This window comes from Dromaius novaehollandiae, chromosome 11, assembly GCF_036370855.1.
Source record: "Dromaius novaehollandiae isolate bDroNov1 chromosome 11, bDroNov1.hap1, whole genome shotgun sequence".
Lineage (NCBI taxonomy): Eukaryota > Metazoa > Chordata > Aves > Casuariiformes > Dromaiidae > Dromaius > Dromaius novaehollandiae.
Genome location: NC_088108.1, coordinates 8,440,259 through 8,465,041, shown reverse-complemented (window position 1 = coordinate 8,465,041; position 24,783 = coordinate 8,440,259). Strand labels below are relative to the sequence as shown.

Sequence of the window (24,783 nt, the reverse complement as noted above, 5' to 3'; positions counted from 1 at the left end):
ATCTCATCACTTCTTTTTTAATTGAAACTAATTCAAACTTACTAAATAATCCTCCAGGATTTAGAACAGAGGCTTAGATGTCAACAGAATATATATCTTTTCCATTTAGTGGTTCAAGCAAATCAGTCGGAATGCTGGACCAAAGAAAAGTGCTATAAACTTCTCATCGTTTAAAAGATACATTTCAAAGTAGCAAGTAACTTTCTAAGGCAGTTTAGACATACTCTGTATTCATTTTATAAGCTCCTCTAAACATTCATATGCAATCTCCTGTATAAAATCAAAAGCATGCTTCTGCATTTATATGCTATACCTTACAATAATTATTTGAATGGAAGATCCATGTGTAGCACAAATCACCGCTGCTCTTGAAAACGTGTCTATAAAATGTGCAGTACAGAATTACCTGATTCATCCAGCATATCCTGATACCTAATTTTTGTAGGGGAGACTAAGTTATTTGTCTCCATAAGGTGTAAAACAGTGACAACGCATGAACAGCAGGTGTCTACCTGAGTGATGTCCATCCCAGAGTCACAGCTCAACGGCTGGGTTGATGTGAGGCCATTTGAACCTATTATTGTTGTGATCACACCATTCTCATCAATTTTCCGAATCATGGTACCATCAACGAAGTAAATAAATCCGTGCTTATCTACAGTGATACCTGGATGAGAGGAAAGGTTAAAAAAAAAAGTTAGCACTGATATTATCTAGATTGGAAAGCATGACCTTAAAATGTTTACTCTCTTCTTAGATTCTGAAAATCTGATGATTAAAAAAAGTATGAGTCGATTTTCTCTATTACTTATTTGAAGCTTATACAATTGTATATGGAAAAACATTATCCAGATATCAGAGTGTCTCTGACCTACAGAGACATAAGACACAGAATAAAGCAGCATACGTGCTTGTAACATATATTCATAGAATTACGCTCTTCAATAACTTTGCACCATGTCCTTCATCACAGACAGTGGGCAAGACTAGCTTCTCTAAAACTTACCTTATAGCTGATTTGTCTTCATTTTCACTTTCTTAATTCCCATGCAGAAGCAAAATTCTTATAATACTATACTGTGTGCATTATCAGAGCACAAGGGCAAGTAGGAAGCACCCACGAAAAGCCACAGAGATCCTTTTTGTGGAAGAGGTTATCTATATGAATTGTCTGGTCCCAAGGAATAGCGTACTATTGAACGTCTTGCAGTGCAGTGTTCCCCAAAACACATGGTCATGTACCAGAAACAGGCTAGTTCCCCAGCAACAGAGGGCTTCAGCATACTGCAGCATGAGCTAACGTGGCTCTCTCCCTTCTGGTACCTGCAATAGCTCTAGCACCACTACACTGCACTGCTTTGCAACGCAGGGACAGACGCCAAAGCAAACTAGGAGGGCTAGGCAAGGGGCAGTTCATGTTCTTCTTTATTTCAGTGGGGGAGCTGAGGCGCAGAGCCAGGAGAGCGCTTGCTGTCTCGCGTTGGCCGTGTCCGTGGAGCCGCGCCACGATGTGCGCCCAGCCCTGCTCCGTCCCAGCCTAACGCTTCCCCCCCAGGTCTTCCTGCACTCCTGCTTTGTTAGACTTTTCTGTATTGCACGAAATGTAAGTACAGTCTTTTTTTCCTGAAATGTTGAAAATAGCTAGAAGAGCACTTCTATTCAAGTTGGGTTTGTAAAACACTTTCTACCCAAACCGTTCAATTTCTTGCTTTAAACTACTTCATAATTTCCCATTTAAAATTGCATAACTTTGCAATTATAGCATCTGCTGCGCACAGCCAAGCTCTTTTAATAATGAATTTATGTTCTGCTACATAGAAACGAAAGGCAGAGGACTTGAACAGATGGTTTGGACAGTGGCTTATATGGCTCTTGATTTTTGTCCCCTGCATTTAGCACAACTGAAGGCTGTGTGTATGCCGAGTTTACAAAATGCTTGCTTGCATGCCAGCTTGGAAAACCATACAGCACTTCCATGAGCCATTAAGAAAAAACGAAAAGAAAAAACCCAATCCCCCTCCACCGCCTTGTTGCATGTCTTTAATCTTTCTTTAAATATATGGGGGCAGCCGGGGCATGCAGCAGGGGGAGGACAGGCAGCGCTGACAGGGAGCACGCCAGTCCCCAGGGGCTAGGGACGGGGCAGTGTCCCGGGGCCCGAAGACACCCTCCGCCTGGGAGCTGGATACGCCTGGCAATTACAGACGCTTGAGCACAACACGGTTTCTCTTAGAGCACTAACACCCAGCGGAAGCGCCGAGTACGGCTGTGAAGGGTACAGGCTTTTAGACATGCCCTCTCGTAACATCCCCAGCTGCTTCAGCTCCCATTCGGAGGCACCTTTTCACTGTGTATGACATTTAGGCAGCTCTCCGAGGTCCGAGGGTATCACCATAAAAAAAAGAAAAAAAAAATCCAAAGGCCACAGTAGTTAACTTTTTAGTGTCTAACTCTCCTACCGCGTTCAGTCCTCAGGCTATTGGGATAGTGCTGGTAATTGAAATTAGTACTTTGAAATTAGCAATTTGGTGTATTCGCCTGGCTGTAAACTGCAGTTAAAAGACCGGTATTCACTGTCCTGTCACGTCCTCCATTTTGGACAGAAAGTGCCCAAGGACTGCTTAAATGCCTTAGGACACAGGACACATAGGTGCATCGCCTGAGACGGCTCCCCACCGAAACGCAGAAGGCAGACGTCAGCGGGGGGGCGACGGTCCCGGGGTGCGGGAGCTCCCCGAGGATGATCCCTCCACGCGGCGCTCTCAGAGGATCTTTACTCTCTAATTAGAGAGTGACGGTGCAGGCAGACACTTCACACACAGCCTGGCAGCTCCCGTCCGCCACGTGCTTCTACGCGGTCAAGCTACAAACCCGAACGGCTGGAATGGCTGACGGGGAGCTGAGGTGCAGAGCGCGTCCAGGAACCAAAGGGGCAGCTCTGGTACCGAGGGCACGAACTGTGTGCCCCAGCTGTCGGGAAGGGACTGCACGCCTGTCTGTCTGGCACACACACACACAAGGTGAGAGTTAGGGCTACCGGTCAGACTTTCAGCCTGCTCAGAAACTGAGACTACATGGGCAGTGAACTGCAAAATCTCTGGATGCAAACAAGCTGCAAAAACAACCACCCTAAAACCCAACTGAAGCAAAAAAAGAAATCCAGTCTTAATAACCATGTCAACAAGTAATTAACACACCAATCTGACAGGCTTTTTGCAAATGCTCCTCCCAAGGGAATGCCCGTGGCAGAAGCCAGCAAAATGCACCACCGGCGGAAAGGCCGGTGCCTTTACCGTGATCGGCTGCTGGGAGGCCGGCAGCTTTCCCCAGCAACAATGCCCAAAGGGCCAAGGTATTACCTGCTGTTTGGTATGGGGAGGGTTTGAACTGGCCGCTGTGCATGGACACATCAGCCCTTCAAGAAAGCAGCAGGGCTGGGCTGACTCCAGCACCCCAGCTCGGGCCCCGGAGCACGTGGAGCCCGGGGCCCCAGGCACCTTCTGCCCTCGCGCCGGGATTTTGGGGGTCCCACCACCTCCGGCCTGGGCCCTACCAACCACCAGAGCAGGGACACCGTGGAGCCCAGAACATGCAAATGGAGTAGAAAATGGAAAAGCTGCTAGGAAATCGTGCCGGGGTTTCTTCTCGGATGAGTGATGGGTTGTGACAAAAGCCTCTGCAGCTCCTGCCTCTCTCTGTTTTGGTGGGAGTCTCCGAAAGCCTCCTATTCCGGAGAAAAAGGCACTCGGACTGCTGTGGCCCTGAAGGCGTAAGGAGCAAGGACTGCCTCACGTGATCACTGCTGGGTGCAGGTACGACTGCCTGTTGGGGTGCTTTTAACCCTACCGATGTTACACTGTGGAGCTGTTAGGTGGGATTTCACTTACTTCCCAGCCTAGGTCACAGGCTGAAGCAAGGAAGCCCCCTGGGTGGCGGGGAGGGGGCTGCGGTGCACCCGGAGAGGAGCCCCTGCGCAGCCCGGGCGGGAGCCACGTCGCGGGCAACGCGACGCCACCACCTATCCCCACGGCACGCGCGGCTCCAGGCTCACGCAATTTCCCCGCGAGCAGATGGCCGTATTGGCTGCGAACCATCCATTATATAAAAGTCCAAAATCATGCAGCAGTGAAATACAGCTACTCAGCTGTGCTGCTGAATGGATTTCAAATACTGCCTGTATAAGAAAACCAAAGATCCTTTAACGTTGAGAGTGTGCTTTTCCGGCCTACAACCATCACAGTAAGGCAATCTACGTGCAGGGGAAGTACGTACACCAGTGTAGTAACATGCACAGGACCATGTCCGTGGTATCGGTACTAAAGATAACAAATTCCTGGCACTTCCTTAGAAGCCAAGTTTCGAGCACCAGTTTATACATGTTCAACACAACCACTGCATCCAATGCTTATTCCTGTGGAGCTACTTCACTCAGAAAAAACCCATCCTTTTCTTAGTTTTTAACTTAAACCAAAATAACACCAGTTTACCTGTTGGAAAAAAAGTACTTATGCATTTAAATCTTGTTGACAAATGCCCTACTGATAACACAGCACTGAAAAACAAAATACAGATCTGTGGCTAAACTGTCCCAATTTATTCATTATTAGATGTTGGACTCATTAATGCTCCTGTCACAACTTGCATGATGCTTCACATAATCTGTACTCCAAGAGCTTATTTTTAATCCTTTCGTGACGTACAGTGTGATACAGAAGAGAAGCCCACACAGCACTTCAGCTGCTCTTTAATCACTTAGGAAGTTGGGGAGGAACCATGTACTTCCCAAGTGCCACTGTAAGCATAAATTGCTCTAAGTATGAATACTGCTCACTCCTTGACTGAGTGAAAAAGCTCATTTTTACATATCTTCTTTTCTTTGCACAGAGAGTAAAATGTAGTTTGCCTTAGGGCCTCATTCTGGCTTCCTATGGGACCGTAGCACTGAACTGTATGCCTCACCGACACGGTCTCTGGGCACAAATGTGGCTTATTGCCCACATGACACACCTCTGTTGCTTGGATAGCTGAGATCCCTACTCTAACACGGATGTCTGAATACAGACTAAGTCCTCCTGTGCGAGAACTGGTCGTATCCTTTGACTCAAAGGCTGAGCACAATCTGTTTTTCTGAGTAACATCTTGTCCTGAAGGACTGCTTTAGTCATGTTTAGTCACTGGAACTGTCTTACATGGGACTAGATTGTACGGACCTGAATGTAAAACAGGAGCTCTTGCTAACTTCCATCTCCAGTGGTTTTATGCTCGGACGTCTTAGAACAGTATTTATTTATCATTACAGATCTGTTAATCAGTTCCATTTTAATTCTGCCAACCAACATCAAAAATGCTGCTAGTGCATTCATACATTGGCTACTGCCTATCATCACTAGAAAGGCTTTGCAAAAAAAGTCTTGCTCTTTGCAACTTTTCTGTGCAAAATAGTAGCTAGCAGACAGGCTGGATACAGCCACGGCAAACACAGATGGCAGATGGAGTAACCTCTCCTGTGCTATGCCCTGGGGTGCGAGTCTGGTAAAAGGGTTAACTCTTTTGATAGATCTCCCTTAGTGCACATACGTACACAATTATCAATGCAAGTAACACTTTGAAAGCAAACTGCTCATTTCTGTGCGAAACTAACATAGGTGTAATTTCAAAACAGATGTGAGTATTATGCAGCTGACCTTTATTTTCAGTCTAGAAATCTTGGCCTTGCAATGTTAATGGAGCTAAGCTTACGGTAGATTTGTAATTAAATTACAAAATATGGATTAAAATTAATAAAGCAAGTTCCCTATTGAGATATTTTATCTTTCTTTTTCATAGCATAGCCCACATTGCATTCGAAGACAATATTTTTGTGAACAAATCCTCCTCAAACACATCGATGAACAACAGCAAGAGCTATTATAATGTCCACTTCTGGAAATTCTACTTGACACTTTTTGCCCAGTTAAAAACTGCAAATGAGCTTTTTACATTGAAAACTTCTAACTAAACTTCTGAAGATTTTGTACATGAACATCTAAAACTACTGGTGAGGACTGATAAAAGAGAATGTGCTACCTTCTGCTGAAGAAAAACTGTATTTAGAAGGAACTTGCTAGTCTCATAAAACTTTTAATAGGAAGAAGTGAATCAAATTGGTTAATTACCATTTTATGGTTGGTAAAAGGGCAAATTACATGCCATCCATTTCTAAACTTCTCAATGTCTCTGGTGCTTTTAATTAAAGCTGCCATCTAGAAACTACTAAAGCAATTTTATGCAATTAGTTATTTATAGGTTACCATAATACACCACTCCAAATATGATTCAAATGATTTGCATTCTGTTGCTTTGTGATCTTTGTCATCTTCATTACTTTCTCAGTACTGGCAGCAAAATGTTCAACTATTTTTTGTTAGCTGGAATGACTTCAGTATTTGCACTTGAGTGTCGTTCTCTTTGGAAATGCCTAACAGCAGTGCTGGTGAGAACAGCATTATTTTAAGTACTCATTCTGAATGAAAACATCCCGTTTCCAGTTTGAGACACCATGACTGGGGTCACACTTATTGCTGACAGTGTTTAGCAGAAAAGTAACTTTCTTACGCATTCAGATGAAGGTTGGATGAAATTTAGGAAAACTTGCTTTGCAAAAAGTTTTCATTAAAAAAGACTTCTACAAGATTCACAGACTTCTGAAATCCTAAGTAACTAAAATCACTGATGAAAAAATAAGGAATGCACATTGGTGAATCAAAAATGGAAAGAGCTGAATTTTTTATTTTATGACGCTCACATCATGAAATTGAATGCAATGATACAAGTTTGAAAATCACCTTGCTTTATGGCTGCTTCTTACTTTGCATGTTGATACTGAGCATCCTGCTCCCTTCTGCTTTTCTTTTTGGACTGTATAGAAGGTTTCAACAGCTCTTACAGATTTGTAAAATGGCAGAGACTGCTGAATAAATCTTAGTGACTAATTAGCCATGAAAAGGGGGTCTTCACAAAATGCTATATTAAGAATTGAGTCTGAATCTTACCGAAGCTAATAGGAATCTTTTAGCTGAGCAGAAGCAGACCTTAAATGGGCTACTGTCATATGACAAATGTAAAGGTTTAATCTGAGCAGTTGTTCTTACAGCTTTATTTACTTTAGAAAGTAGCGCTGCAGATGGTGAGCAACAAGACTGATTATTTCGGGATGTAAGCTACTGGTTGGGGGGTATCACCTTTTTCAAACAGTGATTTTTTTTCTAGCATTGCCTTAGTAAAATAATTTCAAGCAAAATGAATAAAAGTACACTGCAGGATTGATTTTTAATTTAAGCTTTCATTTGTGTTGCTAGTTCATGGCCATGGATCAGAGTGAAAAAAGGTACTTTGCTGCGGCTGTGAATAAGGCATCTTTATGCATGGGACTTAGAACTCATTCCAACCTTCTGCATTTCCCTGGTGCTTACCCTGAGGTCACTGCATCTGTAGTGGGGTCACCGCACTGCATTTAAATAGTCTGTACTCGCTGTGCAGTTTTTAATGTCTTCTGAAGCAGTAACTCTCTGTACAACTTGCAAAGACAGTCTGTGCATCTATTTCCCAGCTCAAGAGCCTGGTCTGGACCCAGGAGTCAAAAAGCAGGCACTGCCGTACCTGGGATGCCCAAATCTTTGGATCTAGTGCTTACACTTCTAAATGCTGCAGGTCACCTTTGAAAACTAGCATTCAAACATAGGAGAGACTTAGTGTTTTATTAAGTTACTTAGTTTGCTGTTCCACAATAGCCATCCAGGGTGGATGCTCTGAGGCTGTGACAAATACAAGGTAATTCAAATCAGACATTAATCTACGTCACTTTACTTGGCATACTTACTGAGAGATACGGCAGCTCAGCAAAACGTGGTAACTTGATTGTCTCAGACTCCCACTGCCTCTGTCAGTTAAGCTTGAAAAGTCAAAGGCATTTACATGTCTAAAGCCCACTGACTTCAGAGGAGCAGGGTGAGTGCTTAATACCTTTGATCCAGGCATTGGCTTTGCAAGTGCTAAGTGGAACAACTCCCAGGTATTTCTGTACATTTTAGTGCTTCTTACTCCTCCAGTATTCAGTGACTTACCTAGTAAAAATCAAGATGCTGTCCCTTAGTGCCTTGTTGCAAGTATTAGTCCAGATTATTCAAGCGGTACAGCTGCTGACTAGCTGTGCCAGAATATTTTTACAAAAAAATTCCCAAACTCACCAAACAGAACCCTCCACCCCCAAATTAAAATCTGTTACTTGGTAAAGTTCAAGAGATGGGAATTCAGTCAGTGATTAATATCTTGTGTAGTCACTTCTTCATTTTCAATATCTTCTTGTGTAATAAATGTGTTCAGCTTGTCACAGATCTTATTTTATGTCCCCACCTTGTATCATTTCACATTCTGCTTAAGCACTTGGTCATCTATTACATGACTCATTAGTCTGAGTTCTCTACAGAATTAAAGAAAGTTGCAGTAAAAATAATATATTGAAGTTCAAGTTTCAACTACATCACCCATGCATGTTTAAAAGCATATTTCAAAGTCAGCTCAAACACATACAATTGTGCAAGATTAATGTCCAGTAAGCCCCTTCCTTCTTCTTCGCTCCTTCATAGAGGAGTGGGAACAGACTGAACAAAGCTACACAGCTTGTGAATCACCAGCAAAATAAAAGTTGAGGAAAGTAGATGGAATGGTAATTGACTAGTGTGACTTTACTATGTTTTATTGTCAGGCACTCAATTCTTGGTGATTAGGTAAAGACGGTCATGCCAAATAAAGATACAGAGAAGTAAAAGTTTATGAAAGCCTTAAGTGATTAAAAAGTATTCTAGAACTCTACAAAAAGTACTTGGATGCCTACTGAAGTAGAATAATCAGTGTGAGTTCAGAAAAGTCAAAAAAGTATTTGAAGCAACTTTCACTCAGAAAAGTAAATTAAAAAAGAATATGTGAATTTCCACTTATTCCCATACATTTGAGGAATGTTATCAAACAGTATTAAGTTTCAAATCACTGTTACACAGTAGGTATTGCTTATCAGTTTTATAAATGGATAAACTGAGTCATAGAGATAAGCCTATATTCAAAGCTACAGTGAAAATGTAACTTAAGCCACAAATAACCAAGGTCAGACAGTGACTAAACTGAATTCTTTTCCAGATACTACCTTTCTCCCAAGTAAAACAGCTAAATCTGTTACCTTTTTCATTTACTGCAAAAGAATGAATATTGAGGACAAAAATAAAAAGGTAGATAAAAAAAAACCCAGAGCTAAAGTTTCTCTACATCAGATTAAAAAATAAATGCTAAAATCTTGTCTGGTCATTGAGCAATTCTATCATCTGCATTATCAGGCACATGTTTTTTGTGTTGCAAATACCCTGAAGGATTAGAATAAATTAGAAATGATTCATTTGTTCCTGTGGTCAGATGATACATAATGTTTTGTTGCTTTGTGCCCAAGTATGTTTAAACGTGGACAAGATGTTGGTGAGTCTGTGCACTCACCAAAAATTTTATCTGTATTTCCTGTTTTCCAGAAAAAAGATTTTGCAAACACTGTTTGAATGCAATTTCAGTAGAAATGTGACCTGATATCTTGTGACTTAGTAATGATTCTGATAACAAGCAAAATAAGTGATCAAAATAATCACCAAACTGTATTGAACTACATGAAACTTTTAGGTTTCCTTATATATAATAAATTTACTGGTACTAGGCAAGCACTTCTGACTGCTTTCAAGGTTATTCAACTTCTTGCAGTTAAGAGGAAGATAATGTAGCACACTTATAAGACCATTATGATAATACACAACTAACTGTTCATCGTGTGATGGTGACTACATGTTGACGCTGTACCAGGCTAGGCCCTGTGCAAATATGCAGTGGGGCAGTCCATAACTTCCTGAGATTAAAATCTAAAATCCAAAGCATAACAAATGCAACAGAAACAATTTCAAGGTAAACTGTTGTAATTTAGAGCAGGTGCTTAATTCAAAACCAGCTGGGAGCCACTATCTGCCAATATATGAGCCATTGTCCACTACAGTAGATTTTACTAACTTTTGCTGGCTGCCCCAGAACTGATGAATTTTATTTTTATTGCTGTTAATTTCTTTGTGACTAGAACTTTCTATTGAGGAAGCCAGCTATGCATGGGTATTTTTAAAGTAGAGAGCATATTACAGATATTCACCATACTTCCCCAATAAGAAAAGAAGATGGAACAACTAATTGTGGTGTAATTAGATATAATCAATTGTAATCAGCAATAATACATTGATTTTTTTTTCTGCTAAAGGATCTGAAAACCCTTGTTTTCTACTATTTTTAGAATTGATGCATTACATTAATTAGCTGACTGAAGATTAACATTTATTTGTACTTACCTTGCACTTACCTTCTATCATTAAAGACACGTTAAAGTCACTCTATCTATAATTACAATGTGTCTCTTGCTAAGCCTTAGAACAGGATTATTTGCTTGTCTTAGAAACGTTTCTGTCTGGATATACATTCTAATTTCCTACTGATATACAGCCTTCCTTTATTAGCTCACGAAAAATAATCAAAACTCTCCCTTAGAGCTAGTCATTAGGAGTAAGCAGTTCGCTACAGGGGGAGCATGCTAAAAGCCCACTTAGAGCTTGGCCATCAGAGATGCTGAGTACCCTGTGGTCCCAGTGATTTCAGTGGGAGTTGAGGGCGAACAGCTTCATTAGAGGATCAAGTCCAGAGACTTTATCATAGCTCTAAAGCACGCTGCAAGTGGATTAATTGCGGCGCTCTTGGGGATTCAAGACTGCACATGCATTTTGCCCGTGACAATACAGGAGGTATTCTAAAAGCAGGGTTGCATCAAAACACTCATTTCACTTGGAGTACATGAGATGTTGACACTTTGCAAAGTGTATTTAATGAGGAAGGACAAACTATAGATTTCCAAATAAACTCAATTTTGCTGGCTCTCTAATTTAAGAACACTGACTTAATATGTATGCGTAAGCTCCACTAGCATTACAGGAGTCACCTGAATGCATTAAGTCTCAAAATGGACTTCACACCCACGTTATTTGCTTCAAAGTTAAACATAATTAAATGCTTCCATTCTGTAACAGAACGGTAATTAAAGAGGAGTGTTGCCACACAAGAAAAGACAGCATTTCAGAGGACACTAGCTGTAGTGTGCTGCTCACGCTACTCCCTCATAAAGGATCGCCTGTATCAAATACATGAGTGAGCTTTGTGAAGTGATTTAGTTCACTTAAAGATTGAATCACATGTCAGCTCAGACCCCTTTTTGTATATCCAATTGCATCTGGGTTTCTAAGCAAGGCAAGGACCTGACAGAAGACTACCACTGTGTGCTGTGGGCAGGTTCTTCTCCTACCTCTCGGACTGTTGAGCGAGGCCTCGGATGCCTTCCCGCCATCGCCGCAGTGACTCTGGTCAAACGGCAGGCACTGATCACCCGTGCCGGCCACCACGTCCACGTTCTTGGCCAGGTCCTTCGTTTCAATGAGAGATTTTGCTTTGTAGACTTTCCTGGTGTTTGTATCCGACAAGTAAAGGGATTCTGACACTGGGTCAATAGCCAAGTAATATTTATGTGCAGGACTTGTACTAAAACAGAAGAAAACAGCATCAAAGTTAACTAGTTGTTTTTCCTTATAATCTCCGTTCGCGGTAATACAACGATTGTATTCTCTTACTGATCTGAAAGACACGTCTGTTCAGTTATTTGGAGAGAGACAGAGGCGTAAGTGAGATCGGCTTTAAATTAGCTCATTCAAGTACCATGGATGAGAAGGAAGGAATGAGGACTAGCTATAAAGCCTGACCAGATTGCCAGCTACATGTTAGGGAGCTAGCTTATGCAAAGAGTGCTATTGCCGGAGGTAGCCTGCCATCAGCACCAAGCCAACTAGTATAAAGCTAACTGGAGTGATTTCAGCATAGTTTTAACTATTATTTTCCAAAGCAAGGTCATTTTTCTATATCCACTAAGTCCTAGTACTCCTGACACCGAGAAACCAATCTATGACTTACAGCAGAGAGAATCACAGACTCTTCTGCAGGGGCACAAATACCTACTCCTGGTTATTTTTATCTGTTTTTAAATCTTAGGAAATATGAAGGTGTGAAACATGGTGCCTTAATTCAAGCCTACTGTGTTGTCAGGAGCGAGGCAGAAGGCCAAGTACTGTCAGTGCGACTAGGCATGAATTAATGCACCATAATTCATGCACTGAAGTGCCTTATTGAGGTTATAAAATGTTATTTAAAAAATATTTACATATGTTAATTAAATGGTGAGGATCATAAATTCTAATCAGGGAACTGGGCTGCATGTTATTAAGCAGTAAGACTTTGGGTTTCTTTTTGAGTGCAAAGTTAATTTAGGTTCAGGAAATTGTCTAAGAGCATGGCATGCCACACAGTTGTGCTGAACCTTGTGAGATTGCAGTGGTTCTGATTATAAAACAAAATAAAAATGCAGATGGGCTTAGATCCTTTAGATTATGCAGACTTTTACTGAAATGGTGGGAGATGAGCACAGGCACCATCGTGCTGTTAGCCACCGCTTGTCAGGGGGCCAAAGCTCCCGGACAGGATTGTTGTCGCTGCAGTGTTTCTGCTCTCAGGCAGAGAGCTGCATTAGACACTGACCTTCCCATATTTCCTGTAACTTTATATGGAATTTCCCCACACAAATGTGCTCTCAAGTATTATGTTAGACAGATTAGAAAGGCTGTGAAAATCACACTTGGCTAAGAAGAAATTTTAGAACGTTTTTACAACTAACTAACATGCAAGTGTTGTAACAAAGTTAGGAAAAGAGATTTATTTCCCTTGATTCTGTCAGTTTTGTTTAAATGGTGGATTTGACAATGCTCTATGTACAGCTCTTTCTGCATGCCCAGGTTTTCGTGCCACAATACATTGGGAAAAAAGGAATCTACGTGAAGTATAAGTGGTGAATTGTTCAAGACTCCAGAAGAGATATGTAATGTCTGAAATGACAAAGACTTTTCTTCTTCTTTTTTTTTTTTTTTTTTTTTTTTTTTACTGATTAGATTGAAGGTTAATGGAGCCTCCTTAAGTTTGAAACTTTTGCTTGGATGAGGGAGATGCTAAGCTTCATTAATCATCTATTAGACAGTTCCACCTTACTGAGCAATATTACAAACCAATTTAAAAATACTTATCAGTATCTCTTTTAGTTTAGCAATCACAACTCGGTACTCTATATATTGCTAAGAAAGCTCTAACAGATGATCAGCTGAAATCTCATATTTCTATTTGTGAGAGACTACGTCAAAGCTGTGCCATGATAAATGTGACAGAGCTTGGGCCAGTTTCTCTCAATTCTCATTCCCTGTCCAAAAAGGGGCAGAAACTACTCACCATCTCTGAGGACTGGGCCACAAGCTAAGCTAGCTTAATGCTGACCTTCATCATAAGTTTTTTATAAAAACCAGAAATGTAAAATACAAGGAATGAGATATTCCCACAGTGACGGAACAGATGTGAAACCCAGGGCAAGGAAATATAGTGTATGAGAGAGGACCTTGGTAAGATGAAAATGAGTAAGAGGATGAAGTAAAGGCAATTAATCCTGAATTACATATCACCATTACTACAAAGTTTTGTTTGTTAAAAGCTTTAAGAATCATTTGTGCTCTCTGCAGCAAGCTCAGAAGAGACTGGCTAACCAAAAGATGATTTTTCAATAAAATACTGTTGTGGGAAAAGTTGCAAGGAGAATTCCAGAAATTGTAGATGTTAAATAAATGCACTCTCCATCATGCAGAAACTACAGAGGACCAGGGGTCTTTATATACCCCCCTCATACACACATCTTCTGTCGTCTTTGTCATTATGTTTAATGCACTGGCTTTTAGAAAACTCTTGACGTTATCTTTGCTCGAAGCCTTGAATACTAAGAGGTTTAAATCTAAAAAGTATCAGCAAAAATGGAACAAAATCAAATACTCCTAACCTTCGGGAAAGTTTGCAATCAAATCTAAATCTGGGCCTATTTAAATTAGCCTGTTAAAAACTGCGTCAAGTAGACTGGTACTTACAATGATTCCTTCCAGAACAAGTTATTACTTTCACTTAGTTCAATTTTTACTCAAACTTCAAAGCCTACTTTCCATTTCATCAGTTATCAAACAGCTTTGTTATTTTTTATTAAAATCTCAATGACAGGAAAGTTTAGAAAATTAAACTGGATGAGTTGATTTAAAAAGTCAAATATAAGATCAGTGGCTTTTTGTGTCTTTCCTGGTCTTCAAACGCTATTCTTTTCTACACAGCATTTCGCATTTCCTTTTTTCCTGAAAAAAGAATAATTTTTCCCCCATTCTTTTGGAGACTAAACGCTGCGTTGAGGGCTTCAATTTGGAAGCCTTTTCCTGCTTGCATTGTCAAAAGCCTGACTTCTATTGCCTCCAACAACATTCAGTTGTTGCTCCCACATGCTTATTTGAGCTTGCTGGAAATCTCTGGGACAGGCATAAACCCGTATTCATCTCAGCATGGCTGTGGCCTTCACCAGCTTAACAGAATATATGGTGTACAGTGGGACTGATGAGTACTTCTCCATAACCTCAATGACTGCATCACCTTCAAGTGACATCCTCCAATTTACCACAGACTGCTTCACTTAACTTGAACATAATATAGATAGTTTGGGATAGAGTTAATTATTATTCTAATTAATAGGTCTGGGGCACTTGAGTATGAAAAAATCTCACAGCTTGATTTAACTAAGGTTTAAGCTCCTCTAAAGAAACTAGGAACTTGTTCTAGTGAACAGATATACAAAAGAAACGTCTAAATTACAAACCTGATTAACACTCTGAATGCATTACAGAGCAAATACGTTCAATTTGTGTCTTTTCATCAATTTAACATACAGGCAAAGGGAAATGATCCTTCAGTTAAAATATGGAGCTTACACTTATCAACTAGGAATTATTATTATTATCTTTTTTAACTAAGCTTTCATTTTAAAATATATGAAATGTGACATCTTTTATCAATGAGCTGGCAAATAACCTGTGGCATTCCATAGCATTATTGTGGCTAAACCAACTAACTCCGACCAGTGCTCTCAGGCCTCAAAATGTGCATTCAGTCCACACACTGTTTCCTACTATCCCAGGCAGCCATCAACTTAGGTTGAGCTAGTGCTGCTTTATTGATCTCACTTCTATATTGAAATGCTAAGAAGATTGTCTCAGAGGATGCCGAGCGGCTTGGTGCAATGCCTGCAACGCCATTTCTGCAGATTGATTCTTGTAACTCCCTTACCATCCTTTGCAGCCTACCACCCAATATTCATTGTTTTAAAGAAATCCTTACACTGCAATATCAAAATGTTAAATGAAAAGGGCAGAAGCAACTTGCTTTTGCTATTAGAGAGAAGGAGCGAGGACTGAGCTGTGACCGCTGGCCTCAGCTGTGTGCCCTGCTCCGGACCCCACGTGCCACCTGCAACCGGGGCAGGAGGCACACTTTCCCCTGCCTGGGCACTGCCAAGCCCCAGGCCCCTCGTGGGTGACTCTAAAGGCTTTCTTTTAATTTGCTTGTTTCTCAGTTGCTAAAACTCCAGTTTCCTTGGGCGGCTATATCTGTGATCACGTGAAATGAATACGACAGCTATGAAGAGCATACCCAGCCTTCAGGCTGAAACCTCTCGACCTGTGATCAGCAAACTGATTTTTAGAGACTGACTTCGTCCCTTCAAACGGAACACATCAAACCTTCTTTATGATAAATAAAAGTGAATTTGATTAACATTTACTAAATTCACAGTTTCTTCCATATCCAGACTTCTAAAAGGGCTTTTGTAAGACTGTTTCCTTAAATCCACGCAGTTCACATGCCACTGCTACTGTGTTTTACTCACCTGTGTCTTGTATCTCTATTCCTAACAAGTCAGATCAGTTCAGGATTAAAAAAAAAAAAAAAAAAAAAAGAAAAGAAACAGTAATCAGTATCAGTTAATGCAGCTATATTCTTTGTAAACTGCTTATGGAGCTATCTACCAATATCAAAACATTGCTTATTCAATCACTCAGTATCACTTCTTCCCCTCAAAATTCACTGTTTCCTTTCCACCACCTGTGCATTTTCAAGTTCATCCTGAATGAACAGCATGCAATCTCATTGCCAGTAACATTAACTAGTTAGAGATTTATGGGTTTGAAGTAAATACAAGTTTGGTGTATCAGTGTCCAGAATCATTCATGCCTTCCCCTGCAACTCCAAGAGCGAATCCCAAGCCTAAGCCATAATTACAGGGGAGTCTGCAATGCCTGGGTCGTTCCTGTCTGCTTAAACCCAACCATACTCTTCTGTTACACATGAGGAACAATTTAATTATATTAAGTTTAAACATGGTAGGTCCACCTTCAGCCACAATACCATCATCTGACATGATCTGTATATATTCGCTCTTGAATTATTCTTTTATTCTTAAAAAATATACTTCATGGAAGATTTTAACTAATTTCTGAAAAAATAAATTTACAAAAAAGCCATAGGAAGAAAAATCAGCTCTTTTAATTTTGCACTTTGTAGAAATTCGTTATGCAAAACCTGTTCTAAAGGCCATTTAAGGTGGGTGGTAATGCCCTTTTTAACTGATCACTTTAAAGTAAGCCTAAGTTTTCAGATGAGTTTGTTTGACAGTCAGTGAGCCACACTGTCACTAGGCAACTAAATGTGGCTGCTTCTCTAAGTCACATTAGGAAAAAAAAAGGCTCACTGTAGTTTTCACCAGGATAATGACCACCAGTTAGGGAAAGTTTTTCTTTTTCCTTTTTTTTTTTTTTTTTTTTTTTACCTTAGCTCTAAGATGCCAATAGAATTCCCCGAGGGGAAGACCCGTCTGACAAAATTGAAGTCACCGATATACACACTGCCATCGGGACCCGAAGCAAGAGCAACGGGGGCAAAGAGTTTGCTGTTGAGCGCGAGCCCGTTGCAGGTGGAGCAGGAGACGCTTCGCTGGTGCCCGTTACCCATCACAGTCGAGATGACCGGCGGCTGCTGGGAGATGAACATGTTCTCCCCATTGCCTTTGTGCACGATCCCTACGAGAAAGCAAACAAAAATCACAGAGGAGGCAGTAAAAACGTGCACATAGCAGTTAAACTACTCTGCAGTTTATCTTTGGATTTTGCGTTCCTGTCGGAAAGCGTATTAGCAAAACAGCAATGAACAATCAGACCTTTTAAAGACTGCACCACAGAGTTCCCCTAATCTCTCCCAATTTCATGCAGTCCCAAGTTTCATCATCACCATTTTGTCGATTAGTGGTTAGTGGCTATTTTAAAAGCCAACATCATGAAGAGAACTCATGGTTGGTTAATGCTCTAACAAATTGACTGTTAATTGCAGTGCTATCTGATTTCTTGGGGATTACTACTTTAATATTCATTTTATTCATAAATTTTTATTAGGTAGCAGAGGAATTTCTTAGGCAGTTTGAATATTTAATTAAAGGAGATTAATAGCAGGACTACTATGCATTTTTCAGGAAAGAGCACTGAGTGGCAGTACAAAATCAATATTCAGATTTAAATGCAAGTCCTTCATGGTATATAAAAAGGGTGCCGACGCAGCACAGCCAAGTTAAAAGTGGAGGAGTAATTCTGAGGCACAAGTGTATTTCTTACCAGTAAGGATACGTTAAGTTCTGCCATAAAGTGTAAAACAACTTTCCAATGTGTGAATATTTCAGCACTGTTCTGCAGGATACATTGCTGAAACTCTTTCCAATTACCAGGCTGGTAATATCAAGACCAATACAAACATTTTTTTCAAGGAGGTATCTGTAGGTTTTTTTAAATAACAATGTGGCAATATAGGTAGCAATTACCTTCAAAATGACATGTTATTACAAAACTTAGCTATTTTTGTAAGGAAGATAGGTATCCTTTCAGACTACACTTCCAAAATCTCTTATTTCCATTAGAAAGCCCAGTACTTTATCAAAAAAGTGGCACGATAAAAGCAATAAACACAAGGGAATGACTTTCTGATCGCAGTGCCCCAGTAGATGGCTTGTCTTTATATGACACACTGTACCTTCCATGTACCGAAATCAGCCTGCCTAGCTAGAGCTTGAACAACAAAAATGGGAGCAGAAAACCCCTTTGTATTGTACAATACGCAGCTTTTGCAAAAAATGATCACGCTGAAAGCCGCCTTTGTCGCCGCCGTTAGAGCACGTTTCAGCTGCTTACTCACACTTCCACTGCCTGACGCCACAGCGCTTCATTTTTGCTCCTGACATGAACAGCAAAGCTGCTGCAGGTATTATTTTCAGGAATTTCATTGCTTTTGCTGTCGCTCCATCACTTTAGCCCACAGAGGGTTGCGCAGGCGCTTGCTGCGTGAAGCGCTGGCAGCTCGCCCCTGTCGGCGGACGGGGTTCCCGGCTGAGGCACGTTGTGCCGGTAACGAAGCCACCCCGGCGCCCTCAGCAAAACGCTCCTCCCCAGCTCAAGTGCGAGCTGAGCGTCGGCCCCGGAGGGCTGCGCGTGCAGCAGAGCTACAGGCTGGAGGGCTCCCACCTCCAACCTGGGAACGAGCAGAGGCTCGGTACTGCAGCCCGGACACACGGGGACACTCGAGCATTTTCTCGGAGTGCGACAGACGTGTATGTGTACTTTGTCTACCAAATTTGCTTTGTGGCTTCAGGTAAGTCTGAAACTAACATTCGCCTTGAAAGTTACAGGGTGTTGTCATTATTTTTTCAAAGGGAAATCTATTCTTTTAAATTTATTCCTGAACGGCAAAGGACAGAATACATATATTTCTTTGGAGCTGAACGCTGGCATAAAAAAGCATCTTGGAAATATGCCAGCATAATTAACGGCCACTTCCTCCCTTACCTACCAGATAAAAATACCACTAAATGAAGATGCTGCCTTTTGGCTGAAATTACCAACGTGAAGGTAATCTTTCAACTGCCTCGTAGAAATGCCAGTAAATAATTAGGGCTCTGGAGAATACGTTTTGCTCTCAATAAAGATAAGCATGTGCTCAATCCCAGGCTCGCAAGTTGCTTCTTTAATTTAAGTCAGCGCTGGGTTGGATTGGGGCTACAATTACCATAAAGTCCCTTTAAAATTACTCCTCCTTCCCTCAAATAAAAATGAAATCAATACATTTGACAATCAGAGAAAAATCTAATTCAAAGAATACTCTGAAAATGATTAATAGCGTATTTGTTTGTATTCATGAGCTATCTGGGCCTTTAAAAGGACTCTATACGGGCACAAGCATTTATGGTATGTGTCCTCTACTTGATTACGTGAAACGCTGTGAAGATCTTCTAAACTGACCAAACCTTTGTGCTGGGAAACATTAAATGAGAATCATGTCACAAACTGTAAGTGAACAAACCTCCGGAGTGGGGGAAGAAAGTGGAAAAAGAACAGTTTAGTACAGCTGAGAACACAGTGTGATCCATTATCTTCGGTAACATTACATTCTTATTGGTGCAAAAATGTATTCATCCAAAAAGCTTGAGCTTCCAATGACAACCGTGTGGGAATCACACACAGCTTTTTCACATCCAGTCTACTGGAATCAGTTTGTTTGTTTTGTTCTAGGTACTTAATCCACCAATAGAATATGGTTTTTACTTTGTATAGTTTCTACATATCAATATATGTACCTCCAGAGCTTAGACTGTGCTATGAAATGCAGTTCTGTGTAACTGCATCTATTTATTTTCACAACTTTTCTATTGTGTGATTGAATTTATTTTCTAACGTCTCTAAAATGAAAGGCCTTTATGGGCAGGGAAGGAAGCATATACACCTTGTCTGAGAGGAGGAGAGCACACACAGCAGCACATCCGCTGCAAGAGAAGGTTTACTGGTAGAAGTTAAACATAAGCTCTTCACGAACAGTTAACTCAGCAAACAGAATGGTTTTAGTTTTAGTCTGAAAAGAAAACTGTAATTTGCAGTGGAGAATTTTTAGAAATATACTTGTATTATATTCCAGTGCTATTTCTGTAGTTAATCCAATGACAGTATTTCAAAATGGGTGTAAATTTCATGCTTCTAAAATATGCAGCTCTTCATATGTACAGAGGGAATGCTTTAATTAAAAATGAAAATTTCAATATATCATGCTTGAGAAGGCTACTCATGCTTTCCATTCCACTCACAGTGGTGTGGAGGTAAGTCTGAAACGTACAGTTCTAAGTCTGAATCACAATTTGGTCCTTATTTAAAAGTACATTTTTGCATATCTGAAATTGAAGAGCGGTTCCCTAGTCTCTTGAGAAGAGCAGAAATGTACTAGTTATTTTTATCCTTTTGACTGACACAGTTGATTATTTGGTTTGTTGCTTAACACGAGACTACAGGCTACTTTGTTAGGTGCGTACTTCACGTGGTCATTATTTTTCTGGTCCTATACATAAGCCAGATGTGCATGGCCAAAACCTGTAATGATCAGAGGACCATCTGCGCCCAGGGCCAGGGCAGCAGGCCCAGGCCTCGCACTTTCGGGGAGGAGACGTGCCCCGTTCCCGTCGGCACTCGCCGGCATTTCCGGAAAGTTTGGGCCACACAGCTGAAAACGGCCAGGGAACAGTTTGTCACCACATAGCCCACGTTCAGTAAAGCAGTGATTTAGCCCTGCTCAGATTATAATTGTGTATTTTATAAAATCTCAAAACACATCAGTGCCTATGGGGTGAATTATAGTAGTAACCACTGCAGTTAGTGGATAGTCATATAAATTGGAGTTACTGCCAGCAATTTAGTCTGGAAATTAAACTATGCAAGTGGCAAATTGGCACTAAGGAGGAGACTATGGGGCTCACAGTTGGGGGCTGAGCTGGCTGAGGTCAGATTTCTCTTTGTGTTAAATGTCAATAGCTGGCATTTAAAAGAGACAATCTATACAAACCAGTAAGACAGGGTATGAAAGAACGGCTGTTTAAAATGTCAAACTATTTTAAATCAAAACAGAAATCCAGATAATTTACAAACTAAATCTGACCTTTTGTATTTGGAATATTTATACTGTAGTTGTGCATTCAACAGCAGAACTTGCAAAAAACCTCACAGCTATACATCTGTGCATGGATCTCCATTACAGAAGTTTGCAGATGGAAATAGATTTTAGTGGACAGACTCTCAGCTGGAGCAAATTGAGAGAACTTTACCGAATCCAATACTATCCTGATGTGTATGTGCTGAAATATGACCCTAAGTTTCTCTTCCCCAGGGAAGTAAGATATCTGTTTATCTGCTAAATTATATTTTTCCGGTTACCATAATTTATATACAAGTATTGGTTTAATAAATTAATCTCACTAAGAGTAATTCCTGATTTTAGGTGTTAAGCAATGAAAAACCCAAGAATAAAATAAGAGCAATGAGAAAACAGATGAAAGTCTCCATGCCTGAGGAATCTGTACACAGGGTTACTGTTAGAACAGCACAAGGACTTACAGATTTTTTTAATGCCTTGGACAGCGCTGGGGGGCAGCTGCCAAGGCCCTGCCTGCCAGGCTGCTCGCGGGGCCGGCCGCGCTGCCTCACGCTCCGCTTTCCTGCTTTCGGACACATTTGGTGTCTTTCTGTGACTGCCGACAACACTATTAACAGATGTTAGCTATGGGTTGTATTAGGGATGTAGACACTTCACTGAGAATATGACACACTATAAACTGACTTCAAATTTAGCGCTGCGATACCAACAGTGTGGGGATGAAAGTTTCTAATCCCGAATTAGTGTGCCCTTTGCCCATCCAAATGACCAAAATGAGCCAGAATATTAAGAATATCCCTTCAGATGGCATTTACAGTCCAGGTCTCAATAAACAAGGGGACATATTCAAACAAAAAGGATTAAACATTATAAAGTGTAATACTGAAAATCTGAACAATTAATTCTTTTAAAATTTGTTTCTCTTCCACATGGCCAGTGAGAGAAGGAAGGACTTACCGCTTTGTGGATTCAGCACGTGGTGTTTGTTTATAGACCAGCCTCCCAGGTTTGAAGCATCCATCTCAAAGCCTTGAAGGATTACGGTTCTTTTCTCCCACAGAATAAAATCGGGACACGTTTCATATTCATATCCCACAGACACTGCAAACAAATAATTAAAGATATATCAGTCTAGCTTTTCTCTGTGAACTACAGGGTAATTTTTCATTCTAGGTTTCAATATCCACCTGTCAGGTAATGATGCCACTAATTATCTTCTGCCTGATTGCTAATGGGGGAGGGTATTTACAGAGTTTAAGAGATTAGTATCTTGTGAAAGCTCCGGTTACTACAGTTTCAAAGCAGAGTATTTCCCGCAGTATCAATTATGGATTGTCTTATGAATATAAATCCCCTCCAGTGACCTCTGACTTAATTGTTTATTGCATTTCTACTAACTACCTGAATAACAGCTTAAACAGAAAAATTCTGCATTGAAACTGAAACTGTTTTTGTTTGTTTGTTAAGCCTGACAATATCACTTCTAAATTCGCACAGACTGGATAATTTTGAAGCTTCGTGATCTTTATCCTAAAGGTCTTGTTGTAATTGTAAGAACTGTGGTTGGGAAGAAATGGATTGCCAGCTGAAAATTTCTAGAATTAAATAAAAAATCTGTCAGCAAGCTTGCATGTCACATGCCTCCCCCTTACAGCTGGCCAATGCACTTGCTGTAAATCTTGATTTTCCCTAGCAGTGGAGTTCTTCAGGGGATAATTGGCTCAAGCTGACCGAAAATACTTCCCATTAGTATTTCAATGAAACAAACAATTCTTCAAAATTTAATTTTTGGTAACTCCAAAATGACTCACTCCAACCAATATATTTTCTTTATATTTAGTTACTTTTCTCCTCTAGTTAACCTTTTTACATTTCAGTGGAATTCAGTCCTAAACGAAGAACGTTATTTTGAAATCAAGTCCCAAAAGTTTGATCTAGGAAACGCTGAAATATTTCAGCCTTTAAGAAATAAAAACATCTTTAAATATATATGAAGATGAAATACAGAAGTATTTTAAGAAATGTAGTCTTCTGACATTTTCAGTATTTTCCTCTCACTTTGTCCATCTAGCAGTTTTATTTACTTTTTACCTGAACCATAAATAGTTTTAATTCCATCAAAATTCCATTACAGGATGCAATCAAAATATTTTGGCCAGCTATAGCAGGGAGCATTTGTGTTTGTAAGATAAATATTATGGCAAAGCGAAAGCTGTTGCCAACAGCGACTTCGCTTAGCAGAGCTGCTTCATCATTTTCGCAGAAAGAACCTGGTTTTGCAGCTGAACTCTGACTCCTAAAAACACATCTCCTCAGGTACTGTGCCTACGGTATGTTTATTAAAACTTCATAGGTTTTAGTGGTTATTCTGAGTGCCCAGCAGCCACTTTGTCCAGTTGACTTAGCCGAAGGAGCTCCTGCGACCACAACCAGCAGCGCTCCTAGGCAGCTGCGCGGTCAGCCTGCCCCACGGAGAGCCTGCCTGCTGGCACGGTTCCTAGGACGTAGCTAACACCACAAAGCTGCTGCTATTCCCTGCCTGTATCCGACGTTTCTCAGCTGCCAAATGCTCTCCAGAGACTGCTGCCCCCTCTCTCACAAGTGCACTGCTCCTGCTCGCGCTGACCCTGCGCGCAGCTGCCTTTCTGTCCCTTCTCGTCAGTAAGGGACGCTCGGACATACGCTCACTTGGCCTGTGTTTACAAACTTGTTTCTACATATACATACACATATTTAGGAAAAGAGTCTATTCTGCACAGCAAAGAATTTCTGTGTGCCCAAAGGAGCATCTGTGTCATCTTCAAGCAGGATCTCCTGAACCTCTTCGGTGGAGGTACCGACATGCCATCCATGAAAATCTCCTCACTCACAACTGCTTTGCGCACGCAGGCATCAGGGTGAAGCATAACAACTACAAAGTCAACCAAGTGACTGCGCTGCCACTTGAAAAATATGTATTTTGTTTCTGGCAGGCTTTGCAGGAGGCTGCAATCTCATAAGCAAAATGACACGATCTCAGTCAGCTTAACTCCTTGTGGGGTGGCACTTTCTGGGCAAACTCGCTCACAGACAGCAGCCCATTTGGGAAGCGGCTGGGATTTCACTGCATGAAGGAATGAAAGAGCAGAGCAGTAGTAACTATGTTTTTGGAAAGTAATAACCAGCAAGTACAGCTGCAGCCTCAAAATGGATTTCAAAAGATGATTTATTGTGCACCAAAATCTACTCTTTTCATATAATTATTTAGAAGAATTAAGATTAAACTGTTTATTGAGCTAGCATATCATAAATCACGGGCTGCTGCTGTTTCTCCTGATACTGTTGCAAAATACAGGTAAGAAATCAAAGACATGATTAAACTGGACGTAATCTCTACCTCATTCTCTCCTGAAGTATTTGTACTTACCAGCATCTTCTTTGACCAATAACCGTAATGAACTAAGCTAAAATAACAAGTAAACTAATAAACTGCGAAGACTTAAGAGCATAATGTTTGAGGGTTGGTTCATACCCTGTCCAGAACGATCAGCGCTCACATGCCGCTGCGTCCTGCCGTGTGGGAAGCCAGGGCTCCCAGGAATAACCCTGACATCCACGGAGGGTCCCGGGGCAGTTACTGAGATTTCCACTGAAATCTTCCCTTAAGCTATGTTAACTCCCAAGAGCGCGTAAACTTCACCGCACAGGTTTTATGTGGCAACATCCTCATGTTGTTTTTATTCAGAACAAAAA

The 24,783-nt window shown here is 40.8% G+C and overlaps 1 protein-coding gene across 4 annotated transcripts in view; it reads right to left on the bottom strand.

Annotated features, from left to right (window-relative positions):
- The window catches only part of TENM1 (teneurin transmembrane protein 1), a 748,569-nt gene that overhangs the window by 49,460 nt on the left and 674,326 nt on the right, over positions 1 to 24,783 (bottom strand). For all 4 annotated transcript variants that reach the window (XM_064518178.1, XM_064518175.1, XM_064518176.1 and 1 more), the window contains 5 exons: positions 22,009 to 22,152; positions 16,871 to 17,120; positions 15,932 to 15,952; positions 11,402 to 11,634; positions 513 to 667 (listed from right to left, as the gene is read on the bottom strand). In XM_064518178.1, coding sequence (XP_064374248.1) covers positions 513 to 667; positions 11,402 to 11,634; positions 15,932 to 15,952; positions 16,871 to 17,120; positions 22,009 to 22,152 — 803 coding nt within the window. The remainder of the gene's footprint in view (positions 1 to 512; positions 668 to 11,401; positions 11,635 to 15,931; positions 15,953 to 16,870; positions 17,121 to 22,008; positions 22,153 to 24,783) is intronic.